Source organism: Poecilia reticulata, chromosome 17 (genome assembly GCF_904066995.2).
Source record: "Poecilia reticulata chromosome 17, P_reticulata-male-v2, whole genome shotgun sequence".
Lineage (NCBI taxonomy): Eukaryota > Metazoa > Chordata > Actinopteri > Cyprinodontiformes > Poeciliidae > Poecilia > Poecilia reticulata.
Window position 1 is genome coordinate 23,205,097 of NC_088846.1, and position 17,251 is coordinate 23,222,347.

At 40.8% G+C, this 17,251-nt stretch overlaps 1 protein-coding gene across 7 annotated transcripts in view; it reads left to right on the forward strand.

Annotated features, from left to right (window-relative positions):
- Window positions 1–17,251, forward strand: part of LOC103479737 (protein tyrosine phosphatase receptor type M) — a 205,657-nt gene that overhangs the window by 154,993 nt on the left and 33,413 nt on the right. For 4 of the 7 annotated variants that reach the window (XM_008434351.3, XM_008434353.3, XM_008434356.3 and 1 more), the window contains 2 exons: window positions 12,746–12,833; window positions 15,195–15,271. In XM_008434351.3, coding sequence (XP_008432573.1) covers window positions 12,746–12,833; window positions 15,195–15,271 — 165 coding nt within the window. Of the gene's footprint in view, window positions 1–3,428; window positions 3,438–12,745; window positions 12,834–15,194; window positions 15,272–17,251 lie in introns of all 7 variants that reach the window. The other 3 variants (XM_008434350.3, XM_008434348.3, XM_008434354.3) reach the window with 1 other exon arrangement.

The following is a 17,251-nucleotide window of genomic DNA, read 5'->3' on the forward strand; positions in this document are numbered from 1 at the left end:
GAGTGAGTGAGTGAGTGAGTGAGTGAGTGAGTGTGTTCTAATACTGTAGGCCACATGTGTCGTGTGTTCATTCTTGTGTTGTGATGTTCTGATGCTGTAGGCCACATGCGTCAAACTCGAGGCCCAGGGGCCAAATCTGGCCCGCCATAGATTTTTATGTGGCCTTCCAGACTCCAAAGGGACACATAAATAACACTTAAAGTGCTTAAATATTAAATTTAATTAATTTATTATTTGATTAAATATTATTTAATCAATCAAATCAAAGCAGTTTTTACCTGCATGCAGAAAAAAAAAAAAATCAGTCCCGCCAGTTTTTCACGGTTATGGAAATTCATGCAAAATCAACAGACTCCTGCATTTTTTTATTTTTTTTTTTACGGCAGTGCATAATTTTGATTTTATTGCAAATTTTCTGCTAAAATAGTCAAAAACATTGTATTTAAGTGACTATCCCCCACCTGATGGTGGCAGTATATCTTACTTCTTCTACTACTTCAGCTTAAGTTATAGTTCGTGGTCGATATGGCGACTCAGAGCTGCGCAGAGTACCCAAAAATTGTTCTCAAGTAAGAATAACACTACTTCAATGTAGTTTGACACAAATGAAAGTAAAAAGTAGCTAAGAAATTTCTCAAGTAAGAGTAAAAAAGTATTTGGTTAAAAAGTCTCCTTAAGTAGTGAGTAACTGATGAAAACATGAATCATTTAATATTTAAGAATTCCGCAATGAGACAGACCAAACTATAAAGTTAAGTGGAAATTTTGGTATTTTAAGTACCAAAATGACAATAATTCAAATAAGTCACAAAAATAACAAAATCAGGTAAAAGAAAAAAAAAATCGAAATTAGTTTCTGTCAATAAGAAAACTTATAAAACTTTAACAAAAACTGCAGGTGTGTTTCTGTGTCATGTTTGTTTTTCATTCAGTGGGTAGAAAATCGAGAAATTTTACCAAAGTAAGAGTAGAAATACTTAATAAAATTACTCAAGTAAAAGTAAAAAGTGCAGCAGAATTGAAAACACTCCTAAAAGTAAATTGTTTTTCAAAAACGTTAGTCAAGTAATTGTAATTGAGTAACTACACAACTCTGATGGCGAGAAAGAAATAGTCACTTTTCCGTTATACATGAGCGCAAATATTGCAGAATTTCTCGCAAATTTTTTATAAATCAGCAACACAAAATCAGATTTTGATAGCAAAAAAATCACAAAGACAATAGTGGAATCCTGGAGGGTCTGATCAATACAAAAAGATGTTTGATATTATTTCATTTGAAGAAATATTCATTGAATGCAAAGACAGCTACTTATTGATATTGTATCGGTTTGTTAATGGGTTTTATCGATGCATTCTGACACAATCGGCCCTCCAGAACATTCGGGATCTTTATGAAAATGAGTTTGACACCGCTGCTGTAGACTCACCTGTAGCCTCCCTCCCTCCGTCTCCACATGCTCTGTAAGGACCCCTCCTCCACCTGAAGCGGGTCTGACTGGGGCCCACTGAAGGCAGCCAAGCGCACTCTCTCGCAACACCACCTGTAATCTGACACCAAAACAAAGGATTTTGCCCCAGCAGAGCATCATTCTTGTTTTCTCTCATTAGCGTGGGAGGGTGGCGGGGCTTTGGCGGCACTCCAGCCTCCTCGCCGTCCCTCCGCACCCCCACCAGCCAGCCTTTACAAAGCGGCTTCAGGCTAAACTTTTTAAATCATCCGTCTTCGCTATCTTATCTGCATCTGTCCTGCATCACAGTGGCGTTTTTATCTGCTGTTGCGGCCTCTTCCTTCAAACTGAAATCATCATCGTCACCTTTCTCCTTCCAGATCCTCCCGTTTTTAATGACTCGCCTCACATCTTTGCTCACATTTTCAGATCATTTCGCTTGTTCGTTATTTTCTGCGGTTTTCTTATTCACACCTCCTCTGTTCCTTACTCTCCTTTCGTTTCCCACCTTGCAAGCTATATGTGGTCCAGATTCATCAGTGATTCACTTCGCTCTTCGCCCTCATGACTGGGGAAGAAAATAATAGAGCTTTGCCTCAAACACCCCCATCGCACGGATATTAAAAGATAGCCACATCAAAGAAGTGGCTGTTAAAATAAAATAACAGCGTATTAGTTTGTTTAGAACTTTTTCACTTTTTGTCACATTACAATCGTAAATTTCATTTCATTTGATTGTGATTTGACATGACAGAACAACTCAAAGTAATGCAAAGCTGTGAAGTGGAATGAAGTTTTTCAGAACTGCATCCTCTAAGAGACTTTCTTCATCATCGCGCTGCACTTTACTCAATCGATCTCACTACTAAATCAGCCAGCATCTCTTTTCCTCCTGGAGAAAAGCATCACCTCAGGATGACGCTTCCACCACCATGTTTCATTAACTAGATGAGCAACTAGGAGTGTTAGTTTCTAGGCACACATAATACAACTAAATAAAATAAACCTTTAATTAAAATTGTTTTGCACATTTTTTGTACTTCCATTTGGGTCACAACTGCTTCTAAAATACAACCCAAATGCTTCCAAAACCACCTAGATTTTTTTTTATGTCTGCTAATTGAGCTGTTTCAAAGACCTCCCAATTGTTAACTCACAATCAGCTTTACCTAGCAACCCAAGACGAGCTCCAGCATATTTGGTCAGCAGGTTTTACCGCTGTATTCACTGAACAGAGGCTGCTGAAAAGACAAGTGTTTTGCTGTTGACTTACCATCCAGAAATCACTTTGTGCGTTCTTGCTAGTTGTGCAGGAGGTTCTACTTCTGCTTTTCAAAGCCATTTTCATGTGCAAGTGTTAACGTTGAGTTGGGGGGTGTGGCCAGCAGCAGCCTACTTGGATTTAAAGTGACAGGACGCCCTAAAACGGCTCATTCTGTCTGTCTTTAGGCAGCAGCAATGTGTTTGCAGTAACTCTCTCCTTGAGCTCGTTGATCTTCATGATGCTGTTTGTTCGTTGCTTTTCTCCAACAAACCTCTGAGGCCTTCAGAGTACAGCTGAATTTACGCTGAGATTAAATTACACAGAAGTGGACTCTACTTTCTAATTTGGTGACATCTGACGGTGACTGCCGATACCAGACTTTATTTTTTATGAAAACCATGATTCATTTCTCTTCCACTTCACAATTATGTTTATTTTGAGATGTTTTTTCAGAAAAAAAAAAGCCTGTTTGGGTGCTTTAAATGTGCGATGGAGCTCATTCTCACTCGGCCAGGCGAACCCATTGTGAATGTTGTGTCCCTCTGCTGTCTCCTCTATCTCCGTCTCTCTTGAGGTTAATGCCCTTTTTAATCATTCATTTCTGATGATGAGATAGGAGCCTACAGTGCACCTCTAAACCTGTTGACTTACACTGTGCTATATCTCTCTCTGACCCATGCTTCTTGTTATTCTGTACGTTAACTTTGGATCAGATAAACGAGGTAAGCCAATACTTTTGGTTACTTGTGAGTTTTGTATTTTTTCAGTTTTTGTTTTTTTTTTGTTCATTTTCAGAAAATGATAAAAAGAAAGCTAACAGATCAGTAGTAGTTGTGGGCCACTTTTAAGATCCTGTGAGAGTAAATGGCACACGTTGCTGATTTAATCTGAAAAGGGCATTTACCAACAGATGTTTTGTGAAGTTACAAAGTGTTTAACAGTGTCCAGAAGCAGCTACTATCACTGCGAAATGATTTATTAGATTACAGAAACAAATGAACGAAAGGCAGTCAGCAAGCTGCAAATTGCTATTTCTACTCTGGACTATAAAGCAAAGAAAAGCGACGCTGTAAAACACTTTCATACTTTGTAAAAGCTTTTCCAAGGCAGATCGGAAGTGAGCTATAACAAAGTATGTGCATGTGTGAATTGTCCTGCACGTTGCTGCACAGTTTGAGAGAAGAAAACAAGCTTCTGATTCATCAACACCACCATGCTGCCATTGTCTTGCACTTGTTATCAGCTTGTTTCATCAGAGCAAACATTTTTGCGTCATCTACATGGCTGTGAAAGTCCTGACGGTGGGTTCTGGTCAATTTGGTCCCTCTGCCAATTCATCCCTCTATTTTTTCCCTTCATCTACCTCCATTTGGTACAAATATGAACTTAACTATTGCTCACCTGCTTATTTCTCTTCTTAATCAATGATATTGATGAAATATGGAGAAAAATACGTTCTTTAACTGAAAGAAGCCGTTTTTGCCAAACATTTTGTTTCTGTATTGCACCATATTTCTGCATAAAGCCTTATTGTAGGGCGACCTGCCACAAAAGTAAGGCATATTTTTAAGCATTTTCACAATTCACTTTATTTTCCACCAAAAAATGTTATTATTTATATATATAAATTGAACACATTCCTTTTAAATAAAATGTTTTAATTAAAAATAGAGTGGACTGTTGATATTCACGGGTCACAACTGGCCCTGCAGCAGCTAAAATCCACAAATACTTGAGGCCCCGTCTAAAAACACTTAAAACTGCTTATTTTAATTGTTCAAACACCAAATATACATTAAAACTCATTACAGCGGAAACCCTTTTCACATCTATACTAGTCTTCCTTATCTCCAATTCTGGGTTGCAGCCAATCAGCACCTAGGAACATAAATGCCACTTCTGGATTGGCTGCTTTGCTAACGCCAGCCAGTAGCGTGTCAAGTGGAATTGAACCAAGATATTTTTAGCTTCCCAAGCTGCTTTTTCTCTCCGATATCTTAGATACGTACTAAGAAAAAATCCAAAGGCACACAGATTCATGTTGTACGGAAAAATGTTGACTCTCCAAATACTGAAGCACAAACAGACGGAGGTTCACTGAACCACATTTCTTTACAATAGACTCTGAACAGGTTATGAAACTAATCTTCCTTTTCGTATAAAAAAATGTAAAAGTACAAAATGTATATTTTTACATTTAACCCAGAGCGTCCCAACAATTCTGTCTGAATGTGTTCCCTTTTCTAAACCAGTGAGTGATTTATTATTGCAAAGACAAGTCGCCAAACTAGCCTGCTTCAGCAATTTCTACACCTCTTCTTCAGTTTTACCCTTACCATGCTGTATGTCAAGAACTCTGCTTTACAGGGACTGCAGGGAATGTGGTCTGCCTTTAACTTACGGTTAAGTGGTTCAGAAAAAGTAACAGCACAGGAGGCAAACTGTTCTGGGACTGCAGATCAGAAGTTAGCCTGTAATTAAAAACATGCTAAGTTGGATCTCTGCCAGTGGGAATAAATTCAGCATAATGGAGGAAATAGCTACCTGCAGGTGCAGTGAAGCAAAGTACAGCAAAAACCGCATCTCTTTTTTACTTCGAGGGTGAATTTCAGGAGCGTTAGTCCCACGTTTAAGCTGTCGTCGCTTTGAGTATTAAATTAAGAATCCAGATCGCATGCAAGGCCTTAAAAAGTTCAATTTTTTATATTTTCTTATGATATGAGGACAAAATACAATGTATGACTGGATAAAACAAAATAGCTCATGATTATGAAGTGGCAGCAAAAACATTAATGGTTGAAAAAATGTAATTAAATAACAAAAGTGGGTTTGTATTGACTGTATTTCAACTTCAGAAGACGCCTAATGAACAACTAGCATCCATCCACTAGAGAAAGAAGGCTCTCTGGTGAGATGAAACTAAAATGAACCGTTTTGAACAACATGCAAAACAAAATGTGAGGTGAACACACCCATTCTTCTCTATGAAACATGCTGGTGGTGGCAGCATCATGCTGCCAGGGAAACCACTTCCAGTTGACTTAAGATAAATTCCAGAAAACCTGTTAGAAGCTGCAAAACACTTGAGCCTACGTTGGAAGTTAACCTTCTCATTACAACATCAATCCCAAACTTACATTATAGATCACTCACACTGGCCTAGTCAAAGTTCAGGCATTAATAGTCTGTGGCTAGGTTAGAAATTTGATTGATGTTGAATGTATTTTGCAGCTAAATGTTGTTCCGCAAAGTATTGAGATGCGGGGTACAAAATGCATGCCACACTTTTCAGATTGTACAAGGTTTTTTTGCACTTTACAGTCAACTTCTACTTACTATCCCAGTAAGAACATTTTATTCCCAGTAATGTGACGAAATGTGAGAAGGTTTTCGGGGTGCAGATCCTTGTGCGGTGTGCTTTTTTACAGCCATTTGCTTTGAGGATGATTTGTTTTTAAATTTGAAGAGCGAAACCCGCATCCTTCAGAGGGACACTGAATCTGATCAGGACCTGAGCGCAGCGGGCCAATCCATCTCTGAGACGTGCGTCCATCCGCACCTGAAGGATGGGGCATATTTTTAGCATATTAAAGCTGCTTCTCGGTGAAATCGCTAATCTCTAGGACTCCGTGCAGAAATATGTCCTTGTGTGGTGTCTGCGGGGCCTTTTTACGCTAGACAAACAGCCTGCGGCCTGCCACAGCACTTAGATGAATGGAACCATCATGTCCTGGATGACTGATGATTGAGAGCGTCGCTTCCCTCTTCCACACTAAAAGGAGCTCTCAAATCGCCTCTTTAACCTCCCTGTATTCGTTCTTGAATCTTTATTTTCCAGATGCACCTGTAATGAATTGTCTGCCTTTTCAAATGCGCATTAGCCTACTAGCTAAAAGGACAGAGGAGTCACAGGTTTTGGTCCAGCTCAGTCTGCTTGGAGCCAACCTCAGCCTCCCCCTCACCCCCGTTTTCCCTCCTGAGCATCAGTGACCTGGCATTGGGAGATGTATTTTCATAATTTGGCTTAATTGCGCCTGGTGTTCCATCAGAATGGAAATCTCCCCAGCAAGAGACGGTAAATATTTCATGAGGGTAAACTGAGCGGAGCGTTTTTTTTTTTATCTTGGGACGATGAGCTGGCTTTATTTTCCCCCGCCATGAGCTGATTGAGTTCCTCGGAGGAGGCAGACAGGCAGCCTCTGCGGTCGCCTCGTCTGGGAGGGGTTTGAGGGTGACACCCGCTGCCTCTGACTCTAATGGGGATCGCTTTTTGACACTCCGCCCTGGGAACCTCCACCCTCGCTGTGTTTCATGTCTGATACTAATGTGAATGTCTCTCTGTGTTGCCATATACTGTTTTTATTTGTTGAATACTGCATTTTGTAGTCTGGTTATCATGCACTGCAAAAACAAGTTTGTTTGTTTCTTCTTTTTGTCTGGTTTCTACTGCAAATACACTTGAAATGAAACTAAACTAACTTCTAAGTAGCTTTTCAGCAAGATAATATGAGCTTTTTTAAGTTAAGTCCTTAATTTTGTTGAAAAAGTACTAATTATAACTGAAATAATCTGCCACTTGAACAAGACATTTATATCATATTAAAAGTAGAAAAATACAAGTAGATAAATAACATTTAACTATAAATAAATAAAAAAAGAAACTGCCAGTGGAACATTGGCAGTTTCTCTTATAATATGCAATAATACGCAATTTTTTATATAAAATTTCCCCCATATTATGAGTTATATTAAAAATGCCATATGTTACGACTGGCTCAGGGTCGTAACAAAAAACATGAAACCATACCATGGTTAAAGTGGAATAAAGTAAATGTTTATTAACAAAAAACAACTATCAAAACAAAAGAAACTCAAAAGTGCAAAAGACGGGGAGCTGGAGCCTGGCAACTACCATTGCCTCTGCAGAATGGACGCTGAGGGCCACAGGCGTCAAGCCACAGGCGACAAACCACCAACGACCAGTGACCAACGACCAGCTACGAGCCACCCAGCGCCGCTGAAAGACGGAGACAGCCAGCTTCAAGTATCCTGCACTCCAATCACCCGATCAGGCACACCTGCAAATGGGAGGAGCACAAAGAGGGACAACAAGACCAGCCTACAAGGCCCAGGGCCGTCACACCCCCACCCATAAAAAGCAGGTTCCTACAAGGAACCCTGCTCCTGCCTAACTCACCGTGCGTAAACAAACACAGCCACCATTTTCACCAGTCGTACTTAGCAAAGTAGATATGTAATGCCCAGGTTTTCTTCTCCCTACTCCACTTTCCAAACCAGCAACTGGTGCACTCAGAAGCTCTTTTAAGGACAAGAAAAGGAAATAAAGAGAAAAGAGCACAAAACAAACTACTAAACTAGAGCGCGAGATAACGCATCGGCTTTTACATCGTTTTTCCCTTTAATGTATTGAATATCCATGTTAAGACGCCCATGAATCAGAACGCTGTCCAACTCATCTGTACCGCCGTCATTCCTCACAGGTGACACTGCGCTATCCGTGGTGCTGAAGGTCTCGCTGCCTCCATCAAGGCTGTTTACGGTACACACCGGGGTAACGCCATGAGGCTGAAATAAAACGTCATGAGCATAATATGCTTTTAACGTGTTAACATGACACAACTGGTTTTTCTTTCTCCGCTCTGGCATTGATATTAAATAGTTCTGGTCAGAAACCCTCTCCAGGACCGTATATGGACCAGAAAATTTAGCCTGAAAAGGAGAAGTCATGACTGGACACAAAGCTAACACTTGATCACCAGGCAGAAATGAGCGAACCTCAGCACGGCGATCAAACAGACTTTTCATTTTCCTCTGCGCTTCAGTCAGCCTCTCTTTAGCAAGATCCCGCGCCAGATACAAGCGTCTTCTGAAACCATTTACATAATCCAACAAGTTTGTCGGTGGAACGGATTCTTTAAGCCCGTGCGCTACCACAGCCAACGGACCCTTAACGTTGTGCGCAAAAACCAGTTCGTTTGGGCTAAACCCGGTGCTTTCCTGGGTTACCTCCCTGGCGGCCAGCATCAGCCACGGCAAACCTTCCTCCCAGTCGCCCGCCAGTTCTGTACAGTAAGCTCGCAGGAGAGACTTCAGAGACTGGTGGAAGCGCTCTAACGCCCCCTGACTCTCTGGATGATACGCTGTTGCTTTACTGTGTCGGATCCGTAACTGCTTCAAAACCTGACTGAACAAATGTGATGAAAAATTCGTTCCTTGGTCAGATTGTATGACTTTAGGGATGCCAAACACCGAAAAAAACTGAGTGAGCGCACGTACAACTGACCTAGCAGTTATTGACCGTAATGGATAGGCTGCTGGATAACGTGTAGTTTGACATATCACAGTGAGCAGATATAATGACCCAGCCTTTGAGCGAGGTAACGGGCCAACGCAATCAATTATTAAGTGCTCAAACGGCTCAGATGCGGCAACAATTGGGCGTAATGGGAACGGTTTCAAAGTCTGATTGGGTTTAGCAATGAGCTGACAGACATGACACATCTTAATGTAAGACGATACGTCCTTTTTAATACGCGGCCAGAAAAAATGTCTGAGCACCCGGTCATACGTTTTACGTACTCCAGAATGGCCCGACTCGTCATGAGCAACTTTGCACACTGCGGAGCGGAGTTTAGTGGGAACCACTATTTGAAATACTGGCTCACCCACAATGTCAGCATGGGGTAACCATTTCCTCACCAACAACGAGTCCTGCAGGAAGTAGCCACATGCACCATCCGTGATTTCACTCAGCGGGCGCACCTGATCGAAGAGATTCTTGAGAGAAGCATCAGCTTGCTGCTCCGCCACGAACTCGCTGCGAGACAGAGACATGGGAAAACTGGACAATGGAAGAGTCATTTTTTTCACACATTTTTCCTCTTTCCCGCTCTGAGCACGCGTCATGGCTCGAGTAACTGCGCATGCGGTAAAAACATCCTGGAATTCCCTGTTATTCTCGTCAGTCTGAGAAATGACTCGTTTAATCGGCTCCGACTTAACTAGTCCATCCAACTGCACAGTCTCCGCCCACAAATGTGTCCCAGCTAAACCGTTACCTAAAATCACAGAGACTCCGTCAATCGGCAAAGCAGGGCGCACAGCCAACTGTGCGTCACCCGTAAATAGTTCACAGTCGAGATATACTTTATGTAGTGGAACAAACAAGACGTTTAATCCCATTCCTCGCATCGGAACACAGGCACCTGTCTCAGATTCAACCGAGAACGGCAAAACATCAGCTCTAATGAAAGAGTCAAACGCGCCAGTATCCCTAAGGATCTTAACTGGAACCTTCTCCGTGCCGTTTGGCAGTGACACATACCCATCACGAATAAACGGCAGATAGGAGACGCCTACTTCAGAACGCTGAACGTTCTTCGCGTCCTTTAGATGATTCTGCACCGGTGCAGCCAAACCAACACCTTTAGGAGCAGTCTCAAACCTTTGCATTTCAGCTTTAAGCTGATAACAATCCGCCTTAATGTGTCCGCGTTTGTGACAATAATGACAAACCCGATCATCCCGAACAACCGGACTTTTAAATCGTCTGGCCTCATTTAGCTCAGCGACATCAACCCGATCAATGCGGTACTCGCTTCGCCCAAAAGATTGTCTGAAACCAACCTGATCTGAAAAATCCTTATGCGTCAGAACGTATTCGTCTGCCAACACTGCAGCTTCAGACACGGTCTTAGCTTTCTGCTCATTGATGTAAGTTGCTATGTTTTCCGGCAACCCGTTTTTAAACTCCTCCAGCAAAAGTAGATCGCGGAGCTGATCAAAGTTTTTTACCTCCTGTGCAGCGCACCACCGATCAAACAAAGCGGTTTTTACACGCCCAAATTCCGTGTAACTCTGATTGTCGGATTTTTTAAAGCGGCGAAATTTTTGTCTATATGCCTCGGGTACAAGTTCGTAAGCCTTTTCCACTGCACTCTTCACTTTATCATAATTTAAACTGTCACCAGGTGACATCGAGGCATAGGCTTCCTGTGCTTTACCCGTAAATACGCACTGCAAAAGCAACGGCCAAACATCCTTAGGCCACTTGAGTGTCTTAGCCACACGCTCAAACAAGACAAAATACTTGTCCACATCCGACTCTGAAAACGGTGGAATCAAACGAATGCATTTATTAATGTCAAACTGGGCCCCTGCCAGACCACTGTCCTGATCAGCAGAACCGCGCGCTGAGTCGCGTTTCGCAACTGCCTCCAATTCCAGTTTGCGCATTTCAACTTGATGTTGCAGCTCCAAACGACGCATCTCCAATTCCAATTCCATTTTACGCACTTCAGGGTAAAACGGCCCAACTTCACCCTGTGTGTTTGGTGCGGGAGGTGGCAAAACCTCTTGCTCAACCAATGCGGCGTATAAACGTCCTTTAATAACCCCCTTTTTCTCTTGTTTAACCACAGGCATGTTAAAATGAGCAGCAATGGCTATGAGATCGTTTTTAGTAGTACTATTAAACTTCTCCAAAGAGGGATCAGCTACAAAACTTTCCAGGTCAAACTCCATTTTCAGGACGAAAATTAATCACATCACAGAAAGAAAAAACGCCAGCTAAGCGCCAACTACAGCGTGAAGTGAAAACAAATTGAAACAAGTGCACAATGGGTCCAAAGTAACCATGTCCCCACTATACTTTACCTGCCTGTCACGACTCACCTGATAAACTGATTCCTGGCTCTTCACGTGGATCGGCGGCGGGTTTATTAAGCACCAAACCAGTAAGAAATTAATCTTACGGACTGCCCTGAGATCACTGCTCGCACAGTGAACGCTAACCGCAAACCCCCACGACACTATCAAAATAAACAGGTGAAGTCTAAAGCGACAGCACCTCTTAGCCTAGCAGGAGACACAGTCACTAAAATAGAACCAACACTGATGCACAAGCTCAAAAAACATTTCACTCACCTGCATATTGGACCAACCTACCAAATACGCCACAGCTGCCCAAAACAAGCCGGCCGAAAAAAAAAAAAAAAAAACATGTCACAAGACCGTGTCCAACCCAAAATGGTGACGTCAGTAATCACTCCTACAAACACGAAAAAAGATGAATGACAAAACATCACGCATTCAAACCATCAAGTTTACAAACTGTAGGAATTCTTGCTTTGGACGAGCCCCCATTTGTTACGACTGGCTCAGGGTCGTAACAAAAAACATGAAACCATACCATGGTTAAAGTGGAATAAAGTAAATGTTTATTAACAAAAAACAACTATCAAAACAAAAGAAACTCAAAAGTGCAAAAGACGGGGAGCTGGAGCCTGGCAACTACCATTGCCTCTGCAGAATGGACGCTGAGGGCCACAGGCGTCAAGCCACAGGCGACAAACCACCAACGACCAGTGACCAACGACCAGCTACGAGCCACCCAGCGCCGCTGAAAGACGGAGACAGCCAGCTTCAAGTATCCTGCACTCCAATCACCCGATCAGGCACACCTGCAAATGGGAGGAGCACAAAGAGGGACAACAAGACCAGCCTACAAGGCCCAGGGCCGTCACACATATTATAACTTATTTTAAGTTCTGTTACAGTTGAAATAGTTTGTGTGGTTAGGTTTTTTTTTTTTTTCATAATTTTGTAAATTGAAGGCGTTGATTTGAATTTTGTGTTTAATTTAATCTTGCTTGTGTCTTAATACATTTGTCTTTTTAGGAATGTTTGTAAAGGATTCCTGCAGTAATGTCTGATTTAGACCCCAGGAAGAATAATCCCTAATAATGGACTAATGGGGATTCTTAAATAAACAAACAAATTATTCATTTATAACTATTATTTCATCTATATTAGGGATCTATTGGCTTTAAACAAGCTCCTATATTGGGCTGAAAAGTCACTTGTAAGTTAATTTTGTCTTATTTCCTCAGCTTTTTGCATTAATTCAGACAAAAATACTAGGTAAAATGTATTGTTTTTGTGGTGAGTAGAGCGGTTTCACATGACACCACGTCTCATCTCCCTTTCTTTCTTTTTTTTTTCTTTTCAGAGCTTTTTTGAAGGACAGTCGGCACCATGGGACTCCGCCAAGAAGGATGAGAACCGCATGAAGAACCGATATGGGAATATCATTGCATGTGTGTATAAAGCACCTCGACACTCCTCATGAACCCCCCCAACATTCATCTGTCTAATTTATTGGCTAAGCTCGTGACTGGATGGGTCTAAGCTGCTCAAACAGAGTTTTTATTACCATCCAACGAGAGCAGCTCTGACCTTTTCATTCTGCTTTTATATTCATCCCGTTGTGTCTTTTCAGTTATGACGAATAGGCTGAGCAGGATGGGATGTGACATAATAAGTAGCTTTGGCTTGTTTTGTGAAGGGAATGCAGAACTGCTCCCAAATTATTCCTAATATCTGTTCCCTGTGGTGGAAAAATGTGAATCCAGACTGATTGGGGAACACAGTTTGGAAGATGATTTACTTATATTTAAAGCTTTAGATCAGGGGCGTCAAACTCATTTTCATTTTGGGTCATATCAAATATCTGAATGTTCTTAAAGGGCCGGTTGCTTTATATTAAATTTCAAGCTAGCAGTTTGCGGAATTAGCATTTGATTTAGAGAAATCTGACTTTGTTTCTTGTAAAAAGGTTTGAATCGAACAAAGAAGGAAAACTAAAACTATTTCTGTGCCGTCAGATGGGCTTGAATGCACAAGTATTTACCCATTTTGCTGACATTATGCTAACATAAGCTGTACGCGTGGATAAGTGCAACAACTGGATGTCCGTGAGCTTATTTGTATTGCTTTATCTCCCTCTATCATTTCTGTCTCTCCAGGGAAAACGATGTGCAAATAACCTTAAAATAAATTCATCTTTTATTGAAAAGAACTGATGTCAACACTATTTTATTTATTTATTTATTTATTTTTGCTTAAATGCAGTTTTTAAGTAAACTTGTATAACTGGGAGTGAAAATCCCACATAAATCATCATCCCCAAACACACAGACATAACTAATAAAGGCTCCAAATTAAACTTGTTTTTTAACATGTGCTCAACAAGTAAGTTTTATTCCATTAAACATGACCTCCTGTTTCAGTAGACTTGGAAGTAACCAAATAAGCATTCTCCTAGAACAACTTTCACAGTTTTTCACAATTTAAATAAATAAACTTTTCAAGAAATAACTGAAGTCTATTGGGTCAAAACGAATATTTTGCTTAGAAAAAACTGCAAAAATGATGCCACCCACAAAGCACCAGTTACTGGAAGAGAATTTGTTTTCCTGAACTGTCTGTCTGATTGTTCTTGGATTTCTACAGATATAGTTGAAAAGCTTTTGAAATTCTTCACTTTGAAAACCTTTTTCTTGTCCAAAATGTGGTCATCTAACTCCAGTAAATAACATTTACTAGCATGATGTTATTGATGTAGAAGCATGTTAAAAAAAAAGAAATACATCTTGTATTGTGACGATGTGTCCTATAGGTGGAGAAGGCGTTAACGTTTCAGAGTTAGCTGAGCCAAACGGTGATCTGAGATGGGATTTCAACTTGTCTATAAAAATATATCTCTACAGTTCACTAGAATACTTGACTACAATTGAAAGTAAACTTTTATGCAGTTGTTTAAATTATATGATAAAATGATTTCTTTAGGGGTAGGAAGGGATGAACTGGTCTGTAGCCTAAAAGATGCTAATAATAAGGCTACATTCACACAGCAGGCCTTCATGCTCAATATGGATTATTTGTGAAATGTAATTATTTTTTGTGTTTGTTTTTTGTTGTTTCTTAGTGTGGTCGTTCACATTTCAGAATATTTTGGATTTTATGTGATCTGCTGTGTGAACTGCAATCAGCCTAAAAGTGTCCTGCATGCGCAGTACAGGACGCGGTAACGTGGCAGGTAGTGAGCGTGCTCAGTGTTTGAGGAAGTAAACATGAACGGTAACGGTGGAGCATATCTTCTGATTTAAAGTTGTCGTTCAGCACATTAACAACTTAATCTACCTGATCTTTCGCCGTGGTTGTTATTTTCCTTCCTGTTTCCGTATTTCAGGATGCAGAATAGTGACGTTTGTTGAGTATCAGTGACGTAGAGGTCAGATGATTTCAACCTGGACATGCAGACTCGGGTCGCGTTTGAAAACATCAGACACATGTCGGATTTTGGACATATCCAACTGGTCTGAGTCCCATTTGTAAAAATCTGATCTCTGTTGTTCAGATTGTACAAAAAGTTGTATAAAGGCATAAAAATCTGATTTGGGTCACTTTGGGCTGCAGTGTGAACGCAGCCTAAGTTTGTTGGGTGTCCTCCATTAGCTGGCGTCCATCTCTGTCCCTGGTTTCATACCTCCAAAACCCACCTTTTAATTTTTCTCTGCATTCTTTATTTCCAGCTGTCCCCTCCCGTCTCGTCTCTCGCTGGCCTCGTTAATATGATTAATTCAACTCTGGTTTCTTCCTCTCTGCCTCTCTTCCAGATGATCACTCCCGTGTCAGGCTGCAGGCCCCGGAGGGGGAACAGAGCTCCGATTACATTAATGCAAATTACGTTGATGTAAGTACACACACCAGCCAGCGCCACCAACTCAAAGGTCACTGCGCTTCCTCTCGGGGAGAGAGAGGGCGCTGGTGCCACCGTCTCAGGGGGCCCTGAGGGGTGGGGGCGGCACTGACTGCTTGTCCATCACACACACAAACACCCAAACACACTCAGGCACGTTGCCTTAACTTTAGAGGCCCAGCTGTATCATTCTGTACATCGGATACATTCAGAGGAGTGGAGATCAGAGGCTTGCAGTGCTGGGAGAGAGAAAAAGGCAAACCAGCCCAGAGGGGAAACCGAGGTTCTGGTTTTCGACTTTGCTTTGAACTGTAAGCTGACATGTGGAGCCCAAAAAGGCCTCATGGATAATTACTTTACATGTTTACCAGGAATACAAATGAACTGACTTCCACTGCACTGAATATCAGAAAGACATAACTGGTTAGGAGGTTCTTATGGAAACTATGACCTTGCTTGATACGTCGTCAAATCCCGTCACTTCTGGTGACTCAAAGAGCAAAATGGATAAATACTCCTGATGTCTGCTAGGATGTCGTGTGTTACTTTAATTTTATTTTATTTTATGGAAACTTGGCTTGTGGTCATGCAAATGCAGAAACAATTTGGCCAAGTTGTGTATTTTTGGGTGAATCTGAATTTTTCATGATTTCTTTCTTTTTTATTGGCTCTCAATGTTAATTAACATTGAAAAGAGTCTCAATGTTTATTAAATTAAATAGGCACAGTTTTTAAATGCTTTTACACATTGATTTCTACTTTTAATTTTATTTTCAGTCCCTAGTGTTTAAATGTTTAAATGTCTTTAATAATTAATATTTTATTATTTGACACAAAGTACATTTTTTACACTCCGATTTCATTTTTGCATATAGGTTGGAAAAACACGACATTTTGTTGTTTGTTTTGGTAAATTGAATAAAGTTTGTGGAAATTAGCAGAAAATAGACTTAAACAGAAATGTTGGAGGAAAAAAAACACAGATATATAATATTTGAATCAATGTTGACATTTTTCCCATATTGCGAGTTAAAATGTCGTGTTCCATTGATTATCTCACTTATAACTAATACTTTTTCATCAATATAAAGGACTTAAAACAAGCTCCTAAATCAAGATAAAAAAGTCATGTTACTTTTGGCTTATTTCAAGATGTTTACTCTAGAAACTAGAGCAAAAATATTTGATAATAAATCAGAAATATGGTGTGACAGAGAAGCAAAAACAAACATTTTTTATCTTTATCTATTCTTAGACATTTAGCAACTCAATTGCACTTCCAAATAAACTAAATGTAACTAATGATGTGTACAATAGTTGTAAAAAAAAAAACCTGACAGTAAGTAAAAGTCAGTAAGTAAGTAAAAGTCATTAAGAAGTGATGCAAGCCACAGCTTCCACTAAAAACAGGTCTAACTCACTTAACTCCCACAATATGGACTCTCCCGATCCGACCTGATTTGCTGTTAATAGCAGTGTTAGTTGCAGGGTGTGACCAATCACAGCAGCTCACTGAAGCTTCCCGCTCCATGTGTAATGGGCCGCGTCTCTAAGTGGTTATCTGCTCAGGAGAGAGAGAGAGCGCTCTCGGCCAGTCTCCTCTATAATGCGGTAATTTGTAATCTCTTGTTACTCCCTCAAACATAAATTCATAATGCAAGGTGTGCCACGGCAAAATGCAGAAGGCCTAAATTATTTACCTTTCCTGCTATTCGCTTTATGGCCCATTATGCTGCAGAGAAGACGTACACAGTGGAGCGCCCCATTACGAAATAAGAATATACGCATTTTAAAGCGGGTCCTGATTGAAAAGGATTTCTACCGCTATGCCAGCTTCATTGGGAAAGTACTTAGTAGAAATATGGACAGATGGGTAATGATGTTTTTGCTCTTCAGAAAGCTTTTTAACCCATCTAGAAGCTTCTTCTGCCAATAAACTCTTATGTGCAGAACATTTGCCTCACTGTTTGTTGT